The following is a 20,220-nucleotide window of genomic DNA, read 5'->3' as shown; positions in this document are numbered from 1 at the left end:
TAATTACACATTTATTAATTTGATTTAATGTTAGAGGGTTAAGGGATGAGCATAATTATAACCACAGTATTAATATTCCAGGGGTGGGTTATAGATGTTTATATGTTTGGGTAGATTGGGTTTTTAAACTTTGAATACACTTAAAAAATGAGAGGGGAAGGTGTTGACAAAATCTGGTGAAGTTTGATATTTTCTAATGGACTGGGGGTGGAATTAATTTAGCACATTTGTCAGGGTTTATTATTTTTTTTTAAATTTGGAGACCTGCTTTTATTTTGCAGTCCCCTTTCTAAATCATTTGCTGCTTCTGGGCTGACATTAATTTAACTTACATAGTTGGGGATTATGTATTTGTAAATTATTTAGCATTTAGTGAAAAAGTACAAAGCTAATAGATATTAAAGTTTGATGCTGTTCTTATTGTATGTTTTTCTTGAATAGGTATTGAGAAATGGAAGCCCTTACCAGCCCAATTGTATGTTTTTCTTGAATAGGTATTGATAAATGGAAGCGCTTACCAGCCCAGCTTTGCCAGCCCTAATAAGAAGCATGCTAAAGCCACAGCAGCTACTGTGGTTCTTCAAGCAATGGGCCTTGTACCAAAGGACCTCATGGCTAATGCCACTTGCTTCAGGAGTGCCTCACGTAGATAGATTGAGGTTTTATATTAATCATTTCAGATAATTTTACTCTGCATCACAATGTATTTCCTCCTTAATGTTGTAAATATTTCGCAATTTACGACACTGTAAAAAGCAATCTGTACAAACATCTCCAGGCTTTGATTTTTGTACCATGGAAATTGTATTTAACCATACAGGGTTTTGGTATGTTTGTATTGTTTACCTTAGTGATGTATTTAAGTGGCTAACATCAAAACAATTGTTTGACGGCATCAGTAATCTTCAGTGTGGAATGTTAAATAACGCTTTTATACTGTATTTTGTACTATGATGTAACTCTCCTTCCTTATGGCTAGGCTGCTGTAACACTTGCCTGTAATCAGTGAAGGGCTGTGCACCTTGTACTATTTCACAATGGGTTCTGCTGGACAGATACTGGGCCAGTGTTAATTGAGGTTGAAGCAAGATCTGTTCCTGTTCCACAGGGCTAATGCCACCACCTCCCCTTAAATTTTTGTATAAGTTATGAAAAGAAAGTGGTATATTGTGTTATGATTGGCACTAAGACCTGCATTCCCATTAAGCCACTTGGGTCATAAGAAGGGAGTCAAAACGGAAGTCCAATTAGAACTCTACTGCAGAGGCCAAGTACATATTTAGTATGGCTTGAGTTGTGATATAGTTTTACTTTGATGTGCATTTTGAATTTCAGCTACACCTAGATAGACGTAAATAATTAAAATGCTGTAACCAACTTATCTAATAAAATTGGCAAACCAGCCACTATTTTGTTGACTATGAGAAAGTTTAAGTTTATGTTAATTTTTTAGGGTCTTATAGAATATTTCATATGTATTAGAGTGGTATTCATATGCTATGTCTCTAAACTTTATTTTCAAAAGCTAGGCCCAAATACAAACTTATCTGGAATAAATGTGGTGTTTTTCCCCTGCCCCCCCCCCCCCAATTCTACAGAACACATACACCTTAACTATGTACTATTACTGCTTTACCCAATGCTTTTGATTTCTATGCACGTTTATTTAAAAATGCCAAGTTTTACACACCCATACACTTGCACACACATTACCTGTAAGCATGCTGAATTTGCCATGATGGCTGAACTGTATTGAGTATAAAGTACAAAATACCCTATCATTTGAATTAACAAATTTAAGTACAACTTCAGAATAGAGGAATTATAAATCAGTAGCAAAAATGCTAAGGTAGAAGCAACAGCAGTCAGCTTTGCAACTGTAGGAAATACTAGTCTAGTCTTAGGTACACTGTTAAAGCACTTCTGCTCTGATGCATAAGTCTCAATGCTACATTTCACCTCAGCCTCTCATCTGTAATGAAACACTGACTTTAATTCAGTTTTCTCCTCGGATTACAATTAAGTTGTAGGGATAGAGTTCTCGTTCAGGATATCTAAGGCTTAAGGGAACAGCTTGCCATCATATCTGAAATCATAGTATGAAAATAAAAGCAAAATGTTGATCTAAAATCTTAATGCTATATTGCATGTAATAAGTTTATAAACATTTCAGTATTTTAAAGTATATTCTTCCAAAATGAGGTTTAAAACCAAAGACCTAAGAATCTTGAATTTCCTTGTTAGGAAGTCTTTTTCCTCAAAGATTCCTTTTACGCTTACTTTGGTGTTCAGGATCTCCAATTAAAAATGTAGTCACTCATTTCCACATTCCGTAAAGATGATTTTCCCAATAATGGTATTTGAGTAAGCTGCTCCAGAGTCTTAGGGTGCAACCCACAGTTAGCAAGGTCCTTAAGAGCAACTTCCTGTAGAGATAAGCATACAAGTCCATTAAAAGCACAGTATTACCAAACTTTGGCAATGAAAATTTTTTTAGGTTTGGGAACTTTTAACTCGGTGTAATTGCCTGAATTCATAAAATTTATCTTACAGTATACAAATCAACATTCTTACTAATTCATAAATTTTAGGTTTTATAACATGACACAAATTTGGCCCAACATAAACATTTACTTCAGCTAGAAACAGCTGGCTATAACCAAGTCTATTTAAAGACCTCTTACTTTATCCAGTTCTTTATCCAGTGGCAGGCAGGCATTGAATACAGCAGTTGGCTCATGTGGAAATAGTCCTGCAGAGAATGATCCTCTTTGTGAAGACTTGAGTAGCCTGGTCACAGAATGTAGAGTGTGAGGCATGATTGGACCTGTGATCTCCAAACTAAATTGATCTCTGTATCCAGAAAGAGCTTGTGTCTTTACATTAACACTTCGTGCCTTCAGGAAATTTAAAGAAAAAGAAAATTATGATCACCATCTCAAAATTGTCCCTTAGCTAAAAATGTGTTCAATAATTTGCATCTGGGGTTTCTTCTAATAGTTACAATCAAAAGTAGTTCTAAGTAGTTCCTAGGGGCTGGAGAGATGGCACAGTGGTTAAGAACACTGGCTGCTCTTGCAGAGGACAGGGTTTGGTTCCCAGCACCCACATGGTAGGTTAACAACTGTCTATAACTTAGCTCCAGGGAATCATGATACTGCCTTTTGTCCTCTGCAGGCACTGGAAAACATGGGCGCATGTATATACATGTAGGCAAAACACCTAAGAGTTCAAGGTCCTGCCAGGCATGGTGGCATACACCTTAGGCCTAAGCACTCAGGAGGTAGAGGCCAGTCTGGTACAAAGGCAGCCTGGTCTATATAGCAAATTCTAGGTTACCTAGGACTACAAAGTGAGGGCTACTGTCTTAAAAAAAAAACTGGGTATGGCGATGCATGCCTTTAATCTTGGCACTTGGGAGGCAGAGGTAGACAGATTGCTTGAATTTGAGGCCAGCCTGCCCTATATAGCGAGTTCCAGGCCAAGTGGGGATATGAGGAGGCCCTGACTCAAAAAGACCAAAAATTTGAGGCCAGTCTTGGCTACAAGTACCATCTCACAACAAAAATCCACTATGTAATACAAATAAGTAAAAGGGAGTCATTGTAATTTATAAAATGTTTTTCTCTTTTTTTTGAGGCAGGTGAGTTCCAGGACAGACAGGACCACAAAGCAAGACCATTTCAAATAAAATAGGGAATTCTAGGCCAGCTGGGGCTACACAGTGAGACCCTGTCCAATACCAAACTATTTTAAGAGCTAGACTATGTAGATTGGTGTAGTCTTAGTTACCTTAAGCATCTGCATTGTGGCACCTCGGAAAGCTACAGGGGATAAAAGGGTTGGTGGAAGTCCTGCCTGTGCACCTGAGGTAGCAACTAAACTCTTGCAGCTGATCAAGAAATTGAGCAATGTGAAGGTGTTCACTCCTTTCACCAATACAACAGACTCAGGTCTGTGATCCATCTGTACTTCATGTTTCTCTTTACGTCTGAAGATGACAATCAAGGAAATAGTAAAAGAAAATCCACACCAGGGGAGGAGAAAGTTACCCTGATTCTCGATACCTGCAGCTCCCTAAATGAACTAGAATTGAGCCTACCTCTCCCACTTAAGTCTCAATGAAAATGCTGACCACTTGAATTTGTTAGAAACTGACAACAGGGACTGGAAAGATGGTTCAGTGTTTTAAGAGCACTGGCTGCTCTTGTAGAGGACCAAGGTTCGATTCCCAGCATCCACATGGTGGATAATAACTGCCTGTTAACTCCAGTTCCAGGGGATTCGACATCCTCTTCTGACCTTGGGCATTGCATGACACAGGTACACTTACATACATTCAGGGAATACACCCATACACATAAATACAAATAATGAATAAAAAAAATATATATATATATATATATATATATAAAAGAAACAACAAAAACTATTCTGTAGTCAAAAACTTCATACACGATCAACAACAGATACCCTCAATTAAAAAGTTAAACAGCTGGCAGTTTACTGATACTTTATTTAATGCACAATGGAGAATTAGTTTTGGTAACTAACATCTGAACATAATTTATGATTATAGTAATTAAAACGATCAATGTTAAATTACTAACTTAATGAAAGTTCTTGTTAATAGCAATGAAAAGGATACAGCTTGATAGAGATTATGTCTGGCTTTTTAATTTTATCTTGCACACCCATCTCTTCTAGCCAAGAAAAACTTTCCTCTTCATCTTCATCACTGAATGCTTGCTCCCTATGAGATTGCTATAGTTAGAGGTACAATTTCAGAGAGCTGACTTCTACAAATACAGCTGAGTACATAAATCACAGAATAACTAAAGGTTATGTCATTACATACTCCTCATGTCCCAAGGTTGTTCCATGCACTTTCTTCTTATGGCCACTTTCTTCTATTAAAGGCAGAGAGAATTCAATACCTACATCAGAAAAGAAAAACATTAATTCAGTTTTCTTTAACAGGAATATCCTACCAGAGTATACAGACAAGTATTGACATCTGATCTGTTAAAAGGCAGTGGCCTCCATCCTTTCCTCCTTTTCCTGATCCAAGGACGGAGGGGCTGACCCAGTTTTTCAAGTTATTAAGGGTGTACATAATTTGTACTATTAAAGAATTATCTAGGGCTTGTGAGATGAGTCAGTGGGTAAAGGCGTTTGCTGCTGCCAAGTCTGATGACAACCTGAGTTCTATCTTTGGAACCCACACAGTGGAAGGGAAGATAGGGCCCCTTCCAGTTGCCCTCTAACCTCCACATGTGCACCACATGCCTACAGATACATATGCATATAAAATATGTAAATTAAAAATTTTTTTAAAAATGTAGAGTACATCCAGATCATGACTTTTGGGCCTACTATGTACTTCAGAGATCAGAAAAGGGGACATCATTAACTACAGCTTAATAGCAGGGTTAAAAAAAACCCCAAACCTGAAGAAATCAAGAACTACATCTTTTTTTTAAAAAAAATTTTATTTATTCTATGTGTATGCGTGTATTGCCTGCATATAGGTAAGTGCACCCGTGTTGTGCAATGCCCAAGGAGGACAGAAGAGGGCGTTGGATCCCCTGGAACTGGAGTTAGGACAGTTGTTAGCTGCCATGTGGGTGCTGGGATTCGAACCTGGGTCTTCTGCAAGAACAATCAGTGTTCTTAACTGCTGAGCCAACTCTCCAGCCCCGAGAACTACATCTCTTAAAATAATACTGCTAACTGGGGCTGGAGAGACGGCTCAGCGGTTAAGCTCACTGTCTGCTCTTGTAGAGGACCGGGGTTCAATTCCCAGTACCCACTTGGTGACTATGAACCAATCTTGAACTCCAGTTCCAGGGGAATCCGAAGCCCTCTCCTGACCTCCACGGCACTGCACAACACAGGTGCACTCACATGCATCCAGGCAGTATACTCATACACATAAAAATCCTAAAAAGAAATACTGATAACCAATTTGTAAAAGACAATTCAAACTTTAGCTCTTAAGGCAAGTGTTTATAAAGGGTGGTATCATCAGTTTAAACCTGAACTTTTACCTTCATTTTTTTTTTTTTTTGGTTTTTTTTGAGACAGGGTCTCCCTGTAGCCCCAGCTGTCCTGGAACTCACTATGTAGACCAGGCTGGCCTTGAACTCACGTAGATCCGACTGCCTCTGCTTCTGCTGGGATCAAAGGCGTGTGCCTACCTTCATTTTTTAAAAAAATATTTTATTGCTGGGTGTGGTAGCACATACCTTTAGTCCCAGCACTTGGGAGGCAGAGGCAGGCAAAGCTCTGTGAGTTCAAGGCCAGCTGGGGCTACAGGGAGACCCTGTCTCAAAAAGACCGAAAAAAAAAAAAAAAAAATTTTTTTTTTTATATGTGTATGAGTACTTTGCCTGCATGTATGTACGTGCACTCATGTGGAATGCATGCAGAGATCAGAAGAGGGTGTCAGATTCACTGGAACTAGAGTTATGGACAGCTGTTTGCTGCCATGGATGCTAGGAAAGGAACCCGGGTCCTCTGCAAGAGCAGTGCTCTAACTGCTGAGCTACCTCCCCAGCCCTTATTACCTTCATTTTTCATAGCTTCTCTTAACCCTCTAGTTGTAGGAGATATGAGCGCAGTGACCACATCACTTCCAGCTAATCCTGCTGCTCGGAACAGGACAGTGAACTGATAAGTACAAACGTAGAAATAGGGGCAAAGTTTTGTCTTCAGCAGATTATACAGAGAAGTAAAGCTCACAGACCTATGAAGCAAAAGAATTTTCTTTAGGTATTACATAATATTTTAAATTTAATTCTGTTTAATTCAGTTTGACAGGTAGTTTAAAACACAACAAATTTTTCAGGTACTGATTTGAGTTTTTGCAGTTGTGTCAAAACTCTCCTTTCAAGGACTGCGATTGATAATGGTCCTTGCTGATGACGTCTCTACTTCCAACAAGTAGTGCTGACCACTGGGATGAAAAACAGTTTTCTTTCAAGTAAAATTGGTAACTGGTTGCTAACTTCTGATGAAAAAACATCCACTGACAAGAAGTAACATCAAATAATTCTATAGTTATTATATCTATATAGTTATCTAGCAAATGCTATTATAACTATTATAGTTAGTTATATATATTACAGTTATATAGTTATAGTTATCATATCTATATAGTTATCTAGCAAATGTACTACACGTGATAGTGATGAAGGTGAACAAACCAGCAAACAGATTAAATCCTGGTCATTAACAGGTTCTGACAAAGTCCAGAAACACAGACATCCTTCTACCCTTATTCCTGTCTATATATACCACAAAACAGAAAGAGAATACTGCTACAAAGACCACGCACCTCTGGGATGTTTACTAATCTTACCAGTCACTCATTAAAATGTGCTGCAATGTTTCATCGTTTGACCAAGGGCTTGTCTTTCCAGCCATTTTCCTCTCTGCTCCAATCCGAGGAAACAGTGGTAGCCAAGAGAAGGCAGGGTGGAGCCAGTAGACAAGGGTCTGCTGGAAGGCACAGCGTAGCTCACTGCAGAGTTTGGGGTCCTGAATTCCAGTGTTGGAAGGGTGTGTGATTGAAAGATACAATTTCATTAGATACTAATGCTTTTCATAGGGAAGCATTCCTAACTGTTACAGAGGTTACAGTGAAGTATATCTTTATGATAGGCTTTCTGGACAGCTAACAGTCTGTTAAACCATGTATCAGAAAAAAAAATGTAGATGGAAGCATTTTTCTATCTCTATCTTTCTTGAGAACAATGACTAGACTTTAGATGATGGACAGGAAGTGTGTACGTGGAGGGAGTACTTATGTTCAAGATCCTTCCCCACAGGAGTGCTGAACCACCACCAAGGAAGAGGTTCCCTCCAACAGGTAAACAATTTCAAATGTAGTAAACCCTGTTAAGTGCAAATTACAAATCATCCTGATTTATTAAGAAAGATGTATCAAGTCATAATTGAAGTGAATTTATAATTAGACTACTAGGCTACTTAGATGATCCCAATGTTAAGAAAACTTTTATAACCTAATTTGAGTTGATGAGATGCTTCAAGGCAATGAAACTGTACTTCGCAAAAACCATTCTGGAGCTCCTTAACTCCATTAAATTTACAACAAATCATTTCCCATGTAAGAATCAATGCATATTAAGAATGAGAGTATGTCACGTTACATGTAAGAAAATTTGTAAAAATCCATTTGCTATTGTAATCATATTTAATTGCTTTTTCTTTTCTTTACATTTTCTCAAAACCTTAAAAAAAAAAGAATGGCTTCATGAAAACAATGTCTGCCTATACCACTGATTCATATGTAATGAATAGTTACTTAATTTGATAATAATGAATGTGAGAAGTACCCTTTGGGAGAAACAAACTGTCAAATTTTTGAGTCTTTAAATGTCAGAAGAAAAAACCAGAAGAGATGTTTATACTTAATTTGTAACCTTAAAACAGACCTTAAAGGCCGGGCGTGGTGGTGCACGCCTTTAATCCCAGGACTGAGGAGGCAGAGGCAAGAGGATCTTTGTGAGTTCAAGGCCAGCCTGGTGTACATAGTGAGTTCAGGTCAGCTGGGGCTACAGGAGACCCTGTCTCAAAAAGACAAAACAACAACAATAACAAAAACAGACCTTAAACAGAGGACCCAGGTTTAAACCTAGCACCCACATTAAGTTGGGCATGGTCCTAAGCATGCCTATAACCCCAGCACTGATGGAGGAAGATCACTGGGACTTACTGGCTGCCAGCCTAGCCCAGAGATCCTTTCTCAAAGGAACAGAGTGGAGAGTGACAGAGGATACTGACGCTTGCCTCTGGCCTCTGTGTGTACACCTGCCTGTGCCCATGTTCTTGTTCTTTTTCTCTCAGTCTACTTTATTTCAGAATTACCTGTATACTCGGAGGCAAATTTACTTCCGTTGCCCTACAATGCTGGAGAAGACCTTGAGCTTCTTCCTGTGCTTTCAAATGATCTGCCCAGGTAAAGGGCTGAGACGAAGTGAAAAGGAGTCGGGCTTTAATACTCCAGTCCACAGGTAACTCAGTACTGCCTGAAGATGCAGTATCTGATTCCGAGAGTATGTGTTGAGTCTTTTAGAAAACAAAGAACACAAATATTAGAATTTCAAGAAAAATCCTGCAATATAAAGATTTGATTAGCTAATAAATTCTTGATCACCAAATATAAAAATTATGAACTGTTTAGTAAGATTAAAAAATATGCTACACACTGAAAAGGTCTGGAAGCAGATAAATTAAGCCAAAGAGGTCTTGGGCCACTGTGATGACTCAGCAAGTAACACGGTGCTTGCTACTAAGCCTGACTCCCACACCCTACCACCCACTGAAAATAAAGAGTAAAAAACAACCAAAAGGTTTGTTGGAGGTAGTGCTAGAAGGTTATATTTCACTTTTTAGTTTTCTCAGGTCTGTCTCCAAGTATAGATGCTCCTAACAAAGAAGAAATCTTCCTGGTCCTTAAAAGTAATTATCTTATGCTGGGCATGGTGGTGCACACCTTTAATCCCAGCACTCGGGAGGCAGAGGCAGGCAATCTCTGTGAGTTCAAGGCCAACCTGGTCTACATAGTGAGTTCCAGGACAGCTGCTGGGGCTACAGGGAGACCCTGTCTCAAAAAAAGACACCCCCCCAAAAAAAGCCCCAGAATCATTGGAAGCAGGGCTAAACTTCTGCTGCAGATTAAGTAACATAGGTGGAACCCTTGAAGGCTGTATTTAAGAAACATTTCCTGAACTAAAAAAAATTACCCTCTGCCTGTTTTGCTGCTGCTCAAGTCCATATTCCCCACACCACAAAGATTCCTTTAGGTAACATCATAATAAAATACATGAAGAGGAGACCATGTGAAGGTAGTGCAGATCTTGGGTGCTCTTCTAGCCTGTCCCATTAGGGCAAGCTGCATCTGTCAAACAGTGTGGGGCTGGGAATGTGGCTCAGGGTAGAAGAGTATAGCACAGCATGCACAAAGCCCTGGGCTCTACTCCCAGGACCTCGGAAACCCAGCTTTGGACAGCACAGCACGCACATACAATTCTGATACTTCAGAGCAAGTTTGAGGCCAGCCTAGTATACATAAGACCTTGTCTTAAAAAAAAACCCCAAGAAACCCCAAACAAAACCAAACCAAACGTGCCTATTACAATATAAGCATTGTAAATGGAAACTACTGTGTGTGTCCTGGGTAGAGGAGGGACAATACAACAGCAAAACCTACTGAAGTACTCGGGGAATTTGGTGTGAAGATTCAGTGAAGGAGTAAGTTAAAGACATAGCTTAGGTAGAGAAGTCACTAACCTTGAAAGTGTGCTAAACTGATGGGGGGGGGTGTCAAAGGAGAACCCACATGCACTGTGCCTGCTTAGTGGTGGTGACCACTGTAGGCACCATAACCATATCACGCCAAATACTGTCTCAGATGATGCCCTCTTTCCTGCCCTGGTAGTGACTGTTTTTAGGCAGGGTTTCAAGTATCCCATGTTGGCCTCAGCTAACTATGTATCCCAGGATGATCTTGAACTTTGATGATCCTGCTGTGACCTCTCCAGTGCTGTAGTTATAGGTGTGCATCATCACACCAGTTATGTGATGCTGGAGAGCCAACCCAGGCAAGACTCTGCAAATTGAGGTACATCCCCAGCTCTCAAGCTTCTCTGTGAAACTTTCTGAGCAAAATACTTCGGAGAACTATTCTGTTTATCAGAACATAGAATGTAGTATTTTAAAAGAATTACCTTGAATAAGCCAGTGAGATGGCTCAGGGGGTAAAGGCACTGGCTGCCAAGCCTGACAACCTGACAACCTGAGTTCTGTCCATGGAACTCATGATGGAACGAGAAACTGACTGCGGGCAAGTTGTTCTCTGACCTCTACATGCCCAACCGTGGTACACACAACTAAATTACAAATTAATATGAAAAAATTACCTGAGGTAGTTCGGTGGCAGTTGTTCTTTCGTGCAATGCCTCCTCCCACATCAAATTATTTTCTTGATTAGAATCTAAAAGCTGAGGTTGAAAAAGATGTCCTTTTAAAACTTAAGTGGTCACTTGCTTTAAATATGTAAGGTCTCACCTGGCACACAAGTTTCTCAGTGAAGGAGCGCGGCCCAAATCTATACAGTATCCAACGCTGACTTCACTTCAGATTTGTGCCTGAGCTTTCATATTAAAAGGGTTTGAAAGAGGCGGCCTTTGACGCCTTGGTAACTGACACAGAAATCTTAAACCAAAAGACCCAACAGCTTCAGGCTAAGACAAACTTTCGTAAATTCTGACCCCATTTATTCTCAACAGTCCTCAACTCCGCAGAACCGAGTGTCTGGGAGGAGCTCCTGCAGCACGGAGGGAGCGCAGGTCCTGGTGCTCCACCCAGGCTGCCTGCAAGTCCCTCCGCAGAAGCTCAGAGCTGAGACGCGGGCGGGTTCCAGGCTCGGGCCCAGCCTCCTGCAGCCCTTCCCGCCCATTCCCACACTGGTTGCGCAGCCGGGTGCAGCGGGGCCGCAAAGCCTCGGCTCCCAGGCACTGAGACACTCACCGGGCCCGCAGCTTCCTGCTGGCCGACGGCTGGCTCCTCGCGGGGATCGGCGGCCACGCGCGGCCGGTTGTCCAGGCGGGCGAAGGGGTTCCTGCGGGCTGCCGTGGGGGCGCCGCCTCCTCCGCCCGCGGTCGGGAAGGGGCGAAGGGGCAGTCCAGCCGCCAGCGCGGCGCGGCGGAGCGCGGGCTCCGACACGGCGGCGCGGTCCCGGGGCCTCTTCCGTCGGAGCCGCACGACCTCCGGCGGTTTCTTGAAGTTGGGCGAGTAGCCCGGCACCGACAGGGCCATGGCGGGAGGACAGGCGAGTGCCCCAGGTACCAGGCCCGTAGGCCGCTACCACTTCCCGCGCGTCCCGGCCCGCCACGCCCCTGCGCCGCGCCACACGCCGGCTGTAGGCCGCCGAGGCCCCGCCCCTCGGAGCATGCGTGCTGGGCCGCCTAGCCCCGCGCACGCCCCCTTCTGGCCCGCCCGGAGTGACCCCTTTCCAGCCGCCAAGCCACCTGCAGACATGCGCGCGGGCACCAAACAGTACTAGTCTGCAGGCGGACACTACTGGTCGGCTTCGCAGCCAGGACGGAAGCCGACAGCACCCGAGCGAGGCTGCAGGGTGCTGCTCTGCTCTCCAGAGGGGCGACGTCCGCAGGGAAGGCGGAGGGGTCCGGCCTCCTCACTCCCGCTCGGAGCCGTGGAGCCGCCCCAGCCCTCCTTGCCCAAGCTGCCAGCTGCCCGAGGACCACTTACTGTGTGATCCTGGAGCCGAGGGAATGGATATTCAAAACTTAGACGCCAGTGCGTTAGGTACTTGGAGATCGGAAAGTATACTCAAACCCTTAAATAATGGCAGCAGAGGCTTGTTAAGGAAGATGTTGAGAATGAAGAAGATAATATTATTTTGACAAAACAGCAAAAGCTTGTGGCAGATGTATAGACAGAATAGAGTGGCTTTTGCAGAAAACAGTTTTCTTTATGGAAAGAATTTTGTAGCAGAGGAAAAATGTACAGATACAATAACTAAAAAAGAATTTTGGAATATCCCCTCAGATGTTAAAAAATTATCTGGATGGTCTGTGCAGTAATTTTGCAAGTGTTTTCAAATATGTCAAACAACCAAACATCTTACTATGGTAGGAAAACATGCTTAAAAATGGAACAACTTGATTTTATCTTCCTTGATTTTTCTCAACAATTTCTAAAGAAAACTGGCTTCATATATAGGTATAGGTGAATCCAACTGAGGTCTGGGAAATAAAATTAAAATTGAACAACTTGCTTTTTTCTTTCTTGGTTTTTCTGAACAACTTCCATGGAAACTTTTGCCTCGTACAGTGGAATGGGTTCATCCAATTGAGGTCTGAGAAGAAAAAATTATTGAAAATGTCAGGCGCAGTTACAGATTAGTGAGTAGGGCATACAGGATGTATGTAGAACATGCAGTTTGTTACAGTTTCGTTGTATTACTTTAAATAATCCATATAAGTGTATAAATGTATCCATTAATATTTCCATGGTTAAAAGAAGTGATGGGATTTTTATTTTTATTTTTTAAACAGGATTGCTATATATGGCTGGCCTGGAACTCATGATCCTCCTGCCTCAGTCCATAGTGTTCAGATTATCTGCCATACTGGGCTAAAAGTGTTTTGAATGGAAAAAAGTACTATTTTATCCACCCCTACTTTATAAATGATATAAAAATCCAGCTTAAAAAACCATGTGGTACTTTTTCCTTTGTCATGCTATAAGTTCTTTCTTTGGCAGGGGTGATAAGACTGCAACACAGAATAGAAGAGAGGGACGGAAAAGTCACAAGCTACTTTATCTGTGAGGATACTCACTGGTGTGAGTCTATACTCACCAGATAGATATATGCTGAGAAATACAAAAGGAGCAGTTATTTATCTAAACTAAAGAAAATAGGGAGGCAGCTGGGTGTGGTGGTGCTCACCTTTAATTACAGCACAGGGGAGGCAGAGGCAGGCAGATCTCTGTGGGTTCGAGGTCAGCTCGGTTACACAGCGAATTTTAGGCCAGCTGAGGCTACAGGGAGACCCTGTCTCAAAAAAAAAAAAAAAACACCCAAATAAATAAAAAATAAATATGGAGGCAAAAAGTGTATCATAAAGGCTGAAATATAAACAGAAATGTCCACCTTATTTCCTTGAGGATAGAAAACTAATAACAATGATTGAGATTCTTTAGCATACCTAAAAACACCAGCAGATAACTTCTCCATCACATCTTTTAAGATACGTAACTGGAAGGATTGTTAAGGTGGCAACATAATAGAGAAGACAGTTCAATAAAGTGGTGTTACAGAAACTAAACTTCAAATTTACTTCTAAAACAAAGGACTGATTTGAGAAAGCTGGTGTTAACAGGAATGGGAACTTTCTCAAGACAAGTGATGACTACTGTTATCCTAATAATGGATGGTTAACAAAGTAACATGGTTTTCATTTATGCACTATGTATGGTATTTAGCACTGATATCTCTTATATAAAGAGTAAAAAAAAGATAAGTAAATAAACATTTTATCAACGTGGTTGACAGCAGAATCAAAATTTGTTTGCATTGTCTCAAAATAACTTGAAAAAACAAAAGCTAATAAATGTGCATCTATATGTGGTAGTTTTAATGAAAAATGTTCCCCACAGGCTCGTGTATTTAAACAGTTGGTTCCAGGCACTGTTTGGGGAGGTTATGGAACCTTGAGGAGTTGCAGTCTTGCTATAGGAAGTTCGCCACTGGGGATGGACTCTCTTTGTGTGATTGGCTATCGTCTTCCTGCCCCTGCCACCATGCCAATCCTTCCCGGCCAACACAGACACCCCTTTATGGAACCATAAGCAAAATAAACTCTTCTGTAAGCTGTTATTCATCATGGTATTTTATCACAGCAACAAGAAAGTAGTAATACACTAGTCACCAACAATCAAAATTATATCCATATTAAGAAGAAAAAAAATCTTTGTTGAGCTGGGTACATACCTGTAATTCCACCACTCAGGAGGCTGAGGGAGGAAGATTATGAATTTAAGGCCGGTCTGGGTTACATAGCAAGAGGCTGTTTGAAAAGAAAACACCACAAAGAGCAGTTCTCCAAGCCCATTGAGATTGTCCACAGAGGGTTTCTTTGGAAAGACTATGGCAGGAAGTTGATGTGCTTGGAGCAAGGAGTTGAGGAGCTAGGAGGAGGAAGCAAGTGATGAGAACACGAGAGGCTGCAGACTTAGTTTGGTGCAATGATGGTGACTCTTGTAAAGACAGCAGAGCTTTGTCAGCAAGGATCCATCATGTTACAGAAAATGGAGGACTATATAAAAGACAGTTTAATGAATGAAGCCTTTGAGGAAATGCCCATGCTGGCTGCGGTGCTCACATATATGGGGTATGGTATGCTCACCATCTTTGGATAGCTTTGAGATTTCCTGAAGTATTGATTGAAAAGTGCCACCATGCAACAGAAAGAGAAGAACAAAAGGGACTAGAAAGATGACTCAGAAGTTGGGAGCTTGTTCTGCCCTTGCAGAGAGCCCAGGTTCAGTTCCCAGCACCCATATCAGGAGGCTCACAACTACCTATAACTACAATTTCAGTTGCCTCTAGCCTCCTTGAACACCCCCCCCCCACATGCCTATACCTATACACAGACACACACATACACATAATTTAAAAATCTTTAAAAAATTTATTAAAAAAAAGAAAAAACAACAAAAAACTATGTTGGTAATTTAGTTGACAACATGAACTCATACAATTGCTAGGACTGCAATTCTTGATGGCATAGAAATGCATAGGACATGTTAAATCACAAAGAGTGCTGAGTTTATGTACTGACTGAGGACTGTTTTTGCAAGAACTGAAGTCTGACTTTAGAAAATTTAAAGTAACACTGCTGGAAGTTTTAGCACATGCTCCTAATCCCAGCACTTGTAAGGCTAAGATAGGAGGACTGCATATAGTTTGACTCCAGCCTGTGATTTGTAGCAAGTTCAAGGTACAACAATATTAAAATTTAAAATATGATCATAGGCCAGGTGTGGTGGTACACACCTTTAATTCTAGTACTTGGGAGTCAAAGGCCGGTAGATCTCTGTGAGATTGAGTCCAGCCTGGTCTACAGAGTGAGTTCCAGGGCAGCTGGTGCTATGGGACAAAACTGTTGCAAAAAACCAAACCAGTTGGGCGTGGTGGCACTTGCCTTTAGTCCCAGCACTCAGGAGGCAGAGGCAGGCGGATCTCTGTGAGTTCAAGGCCAGCCTGGTCTACATAGCAAGTTCCAGGCCAGCTGGGGTTACAGGGAAACCCTATATCAAATAAACAAAAAACCAAACCAAACCAACCAAGCCCCCATATATAATAAGCCATTTTAAAGATTAAAAAAGGACCTAAAGAATATTAATTCACTTATTCATATCCTCCTGCCATACCCTCCCAAGTCTTGGATTACAGATATGAGCTACCAGGCCTAGGTTGAGAACTCCTTTTCTATTTAGTATATTAACATCTTTAAATAGTCATCTTAGTAATGAAGATTGTACTGGAGATGTAGTTCACTTGCTAGAGTACATGAATTACATGTATGTGGCTCTGGGTTTATCCCTAATACCACATGAACTAGATGTGGTAGTACATACCTATAAGCCCAGCACTTGGGATTTGGTGGCAGGAGGATCAGAAGTTCAAGGCCACCCTCAGCTGCAAAACAAGTAGGCTACTCTGGGATACATGAGACCCTGTCTCAAAACAAATAAATAAAAGAAATAAAAGGATCTTTTTTGAGGTATGGGGAACTTATTAAGCTAAGGGAGGAGGATCATGAGTTTGAGGCCAGCCTGGACTACATATAGAGTTCCTATCTCAAAAATAAATAGATAAATAATCAGGTATGTTCTTATTTGATGAAAATTTCCTAGTACTGATAATTGTAAAATTCTACTCATCATCATCATCATCATTGTCTGGAACTCACTATGTAGACCAGGCTGGTCTTGAACTCACAGAGATCCACCTGCCTCTGCCTCCTGAGTGCTGGGACTAAAGGCGTGTGCAACCACACTGGGCTGAAAATTCAACTCTTTACATAACTGTTTTGGAGTATTTTGTGCAATGGCACCATCTTAAGGTGACAGGTTATACCAGGTTAAGACAAAAGAAAGTCTTCTACTTATCTCATAATTTATCTCCTGTTCAAAAGGAGGGAGACCCCGCCCCCAGGTGTGATTCTGATTCTGTTCCTTGCTGCCTGTTTCCTTGGGCACACAGTAAGCTCTATTTTAGTTTGTTTCTTTTGTTAAATGGGGGTAACATTACTTATATTTCATAGCATTATTTTAATTTTTAAATGAGTATCTATAAGGCATTTGATACACTGTTAAACATGCATAAGAAAAGGTCACAGCTAATTATCATTTCTTATGATCACATTCAAAGAATTTATGAGTACAGTACAAGGCAAATGCCAAGCCAGTAATTCAAGTCAGTAGAAAAAAGGATATAAAGATATTTTCCTTGTTGTGCATTTGCCAAATTCCAAACTTCATCATTGAGAAAAGCCACCGTTGCTCCCTTGAGAAAAAGGCAATGGCTATCAGGAGGATCCAACTTTGATAGAACAAACAAAGACAAAACAATTATTACATTAAGAGTTGATACTTGAACCAGAAAAACTTTATATGCAAATTTAATACTGTAGGAACCACAAAAACTCAGCTCTGAACTTTAATAACAACTTGTAACTATAATGTTTTCTTTCCTATGTTATGACCCATGATGTCATATCTAGGGTAAAAAGACAGGGCAGATGAAGACGGATTTGGAGTCTGCATGATGAAATGGTAGAGGTGTGTGTCTGAGGGCTTCCGTATGTGGTCTGGCCTTTACTTGCCAGTCACCTTTGTAAGTTCGAAAGTCAAGACTGGTATATGAGAATTACAGCATTTGTGTATCAGCCAAGATATAGTCAATTAAAATCCTGTTGAAAAATGTAAGTATGGAAGGCTGGAGAGATGGCTCAGTGGTTACAAGCACTTGCTGCTCTTGCTTAGTTCCCAGCACCCACATGGCAGCTTGCAACTGTCTTTAACTCCAGTTCCAGGGAATCCAATGCTCTCTTCTGGCTCTGACAACACCAGGCACACATGTGGTGCACTTAAACACATGCATGCAAAACACTCATACACATGAAAAAATAAATCTTCAAAAAAAATCTTTAAAAAAAGAAAAGAGAAAAATGTGTAAGTTTGGGAAGTAATTCATCTATATGCATATATAGTAATATCACTGAGTAACTAAATTATGAGGACCTGAATTTGAACCCTAGCACCCATGTAAAAAATCCAGCTGTGGTAGTGCATATCTGTAATCCCAGCATTAGGGAGGTGGAGACAGGAGGATCCTTAGGCCTTGCTGCCAGTCAGCCTAGGCTTGGGAAGCTCCAGGTGCAGGGGAGATCCTCTTTCAAACTATAAGGTGGAGAGTGATGAAGGAAGACACAGAATATTGATCTCTGGCTTAACATATATGTGCACACATGTGCATGTGCATTTACACATGCATAAGCACATAAAGGTACAATATGGAATGGAAATACAATTTAAAAATCCAGAAATCACTATGCACAAATAACTAAGTAAAACTATAATTCACTCTAATTGAATGGATTCCCAGGCAGGGTGGTATTTAAACATTTTGGTCAATAAGTACTTAACATTAAAAAGAAGCTACATTTCTTTAAACACAGGGTATAATTCAGAATCTGTATCATTTTTTGCTCATCACAATCTTCTGGTATAATAGTAATGCTTTATTATTGCTGATAAGTAATACCTGAAGGTTTTCTTCTGTTGTCACCCAACGGCCTCCGACACCAAGAAGTGCAATGATGTCATGTTTATGTGGGAGCTGTAATTTTACAGCTGGCTCATCATCTTTACTGTACAATCTCACTTATACGTGAATTTTTTAAAAAGAGAAAAAAAAACTTTTATAATCTGACAATTTATTCTGTATATAAGTCTCTTTATATAGTGAGAAATATTTTTCTTAGTAAAAGGCAAGTGTGTATTCAAATAACCCTAAACTACACTTTTTATATTGAAACTGGTCATAAGATGTATTCTATACCTAATTCAAATTAAATAAACACAAAGTATACTTTGATTTGGAAAGCAAGCAAGATAATGCACTATATAACTAGCCTCATGCTAACCCTAATAAGGATCGCTTCATACAAGAGAATGAATTGCTGTCTCATCAAAACACTGATTTGTATGTTGACATAATCATTGAAACATAAATTGAAAAAATGACCTCACTAAAATATAATAATCATTTCCACTGAAAGGTTTGTATGGTTTAATTACAAATACTGGTTGAAAAGGAACACATGTTGGTCAGTTACATTCACAGTACAATATAAATAGAATTGTTTTGTGGGCTCATAACACCACCTTTTAGGAGTAATAGCACCACCTACAAGTGTATGGATTGGTTGTTAGAGACATTGGTGTAATTTTAAAAGTTCTAGAGAAGAGAGAATGGAATGAATGCCTTTTTTTCTATCTAGAGGGTGCAAAACTCATCCTGTAGAGGGCAGCCAGGCAGTGGAAGTGACTGAGGATCCGAACAATTAGGTATCATTCTGGGCCAACTGGGTAGGTGCCCCTTACAGGTTTCTTACAGAGATTTGCCACCTGTTGAAGCTTCAGTGTCTAACACTTAAAACACATGCTCTCTTTTCCAAAGGGACAGAGTTTATGATGGGAATAGAGTAACTGAAACTTTATTGAAATTGAAACTTTAAATAGACAAATTTTCAATTAAAAAGAAGCCCTCAAACTAAACGTTCAATTGAATAAATGCAGTAATAATCATTCCCCGTTTAAACTTTTTCTAAACTAAAACTAAATTGTTTTCAAACAAAAACAATCACACAGGGAACACTGATTTCATAGGTGCCCACCTCCAGCATCCAGGACAATATCTACTCCCAGGCCACCTGTTTCTTCCAAACAGCCTTCCACAACATGGACTTTCCCATTAGACACATCAATCACTCGGGCTGTGAAAGACAGGAAATCAGGCTATTGTACTGTTCTCTATGTTAGCAATGCAAACCAATCGTGAAAAATGAAAAAAAAAAAAAAAGAAAAGCAAACAAGTATGTCTTCTAAAATAGTTTAAGCAATTATTAAATTTAAAATGAAAAAGCCAATTCCAATGACATTTTTTCTCACGGAATCCAATATTGACTGGGGACTGAACCTGAGATGTCTGCAAGAGAAGCCGGTGCTCTTAACCTCTGAGCCATCTCTCCAGTCCCAGTCTGAGGACTTATTAACTTGATAAAGCTTCCATTCTTCCTGCCTGCCCTTTGTCTACACGCTGCTTATCTTGTTTGCTCTCCACCTGCTACTTTCTCCATTCTTGTCTTTCCCTAGTCCTTTTTCACTTTTCCCTAGGCTCAATGTTTTTCTTCTTCTCTACATTCACTGAATCATTTCTACAGGCTGCTAAGAACATTTTAAAACTTATATTTACTTGGTATTCTGTACTTTATTTTGCTAGTATAGGTTTTTTTTCTTTTTTAATATTTTATTATTTTTATTTTATGTGTATGAGTGTATTGCCTGCATGTATGTGAGTGCACCCATGTTGTGCAA

At 40.4% G+C, this 20,220-nt stretch overlaps 3 protein-coding genes across 9 annotated transcripts in view; 1 reads left to right on the top strand and 2 right to left on the bottom strand.

The window, feature by feature from the left end:
- Son (SON DNA binding protein) overlaps positions 1-2,130 on the top strand; it is a 37,617-nt gene extending 35,487 nt beyond the window's left edge. Inside the window, exon 12 of one of the 3 annotated variants that reach the window (XM_008835951.2) lies at positions 495-2,130. In XM_008835951.2, the coding sequence (XP_008834173.1) occupies positions 495-653 (159 nt within the window). In that variant the 3' untranslated portion in view covers positions 654-2,130. Of the gene's footprint in view, positions 1-441 lie in introns of all 3 variants that reach the window. The other 2 variants (XM_008835952.2, XM_008835954.2) reach the window with 2 other exon arrangements.
- Donson (downstream neighbor of SON) lies at positions 1,721-12,271 on the bottom strand. Its single transcript, XM_008835956.3, has 10 exons — positions 11,557-12,271; positions 10,947-11,027; positions 8,893-9,093; positions 7,364-7,542; positions 6,570-6,748; positions 4,859-4,937; positions 4,649-4,753; positions 3,793-3,991; positions 2,685-2,897; positions 1,721-2,426 (listed from the first exon to the last, which is right to left on the bottom strand). Exons 1-10 carry the CDS (start codon positions 11,842-11,844, stop codon positions 2,289-2,291), a joined length of 1,662 nt encoding a protein of 553 aa, XP_008834178.1. The 5' UTR covers positions 11,845-12,271; the 3' UTR covers positions 1,721-2,288.
- A 147-nt stretch (positions 12,272-12,418) lies between these two features.
- Positions 12,419-20,220, bottom strand: part of Cryzl1 (crystallin zeta like 1) — a 50,833-nt gene continuing 43,031 nt past the window's right edge. For 2 of the 5 annotated variants that reach the window (XM_008835944.3, XM_029564890.1), the window contains 5 exons: positions 19,521-19,619; positions 18,386-18,504; positions 17,056-17,161; positions 13,761-13,806; positions 12,419-12,907 (listed from right to left, as the gene is read on the bottom strand). In XM_008835944.3, the coding sequence (XP_008834166.1) occupies positions 12,808-12,907; positions 13,761-13,806; positions 17,056-17,161; positions 18,386-18,504; positions 19,521-19,619 (470 nt within the window). In that variant the 3' untranslated portion in view covers positions 12,419-12,807. Of the gene's footprint in view, positions 12,908-13,760; positions 13,811-17,055; positions 17,162-18,385; positions 18,505-19,520; positions 19,620-20,220 lie in introns of those variants that run through there. The other 3 variants (XM_029564891.1, XM_029564892.1, XR_003849975.1) reach the window with 3 other exon arrangements.

Source organism: Nannospalax galili, unplaced genomic scaffold, assembly GCF_000622305.1.
Source record: "Nannospalax galili isolate Female #2095 unplaced genomic scaffold, S.galili_v1.0 scaffold136, whole genome shotgun sequence".
NCBI classification, from domain to species: Eukaryota; Metazoa; Chordata; class Mammalia; order Rodentia; family Spalacidae; genus Nannospalax; species Nannospalax galili.
Note: the sequence above shows the minus strand (reverse complement) of the source record. Positions and strands in the feature narration are given on the sequence as shown.

Excerpts from the sequence above, each read along its gene's own strand:
- Donson (XM_008835956.3), bottom strand. The coding sequence starts at position 11,844 with ATGGCCCTGTCGGTGCCGGGCTACTCGCCCAACTTCAAGAAACCGCCG. Across the intron at positions 3,992-4,648 it reads GACATAATCTCTATCAAGCT|ACGTAAAGAGAAACATGAAG; the intron begins GTATCCTTTTCA and ends TGTCATCTTCAG. Across the intron at positions 2,427-2,684 it reads TGGATAAAGAACTGGATAAA|GAAGTTGCTCTTAAGGACCT; the intron begins GTAAGAGGTCTT and ends TTATCTCTACAG.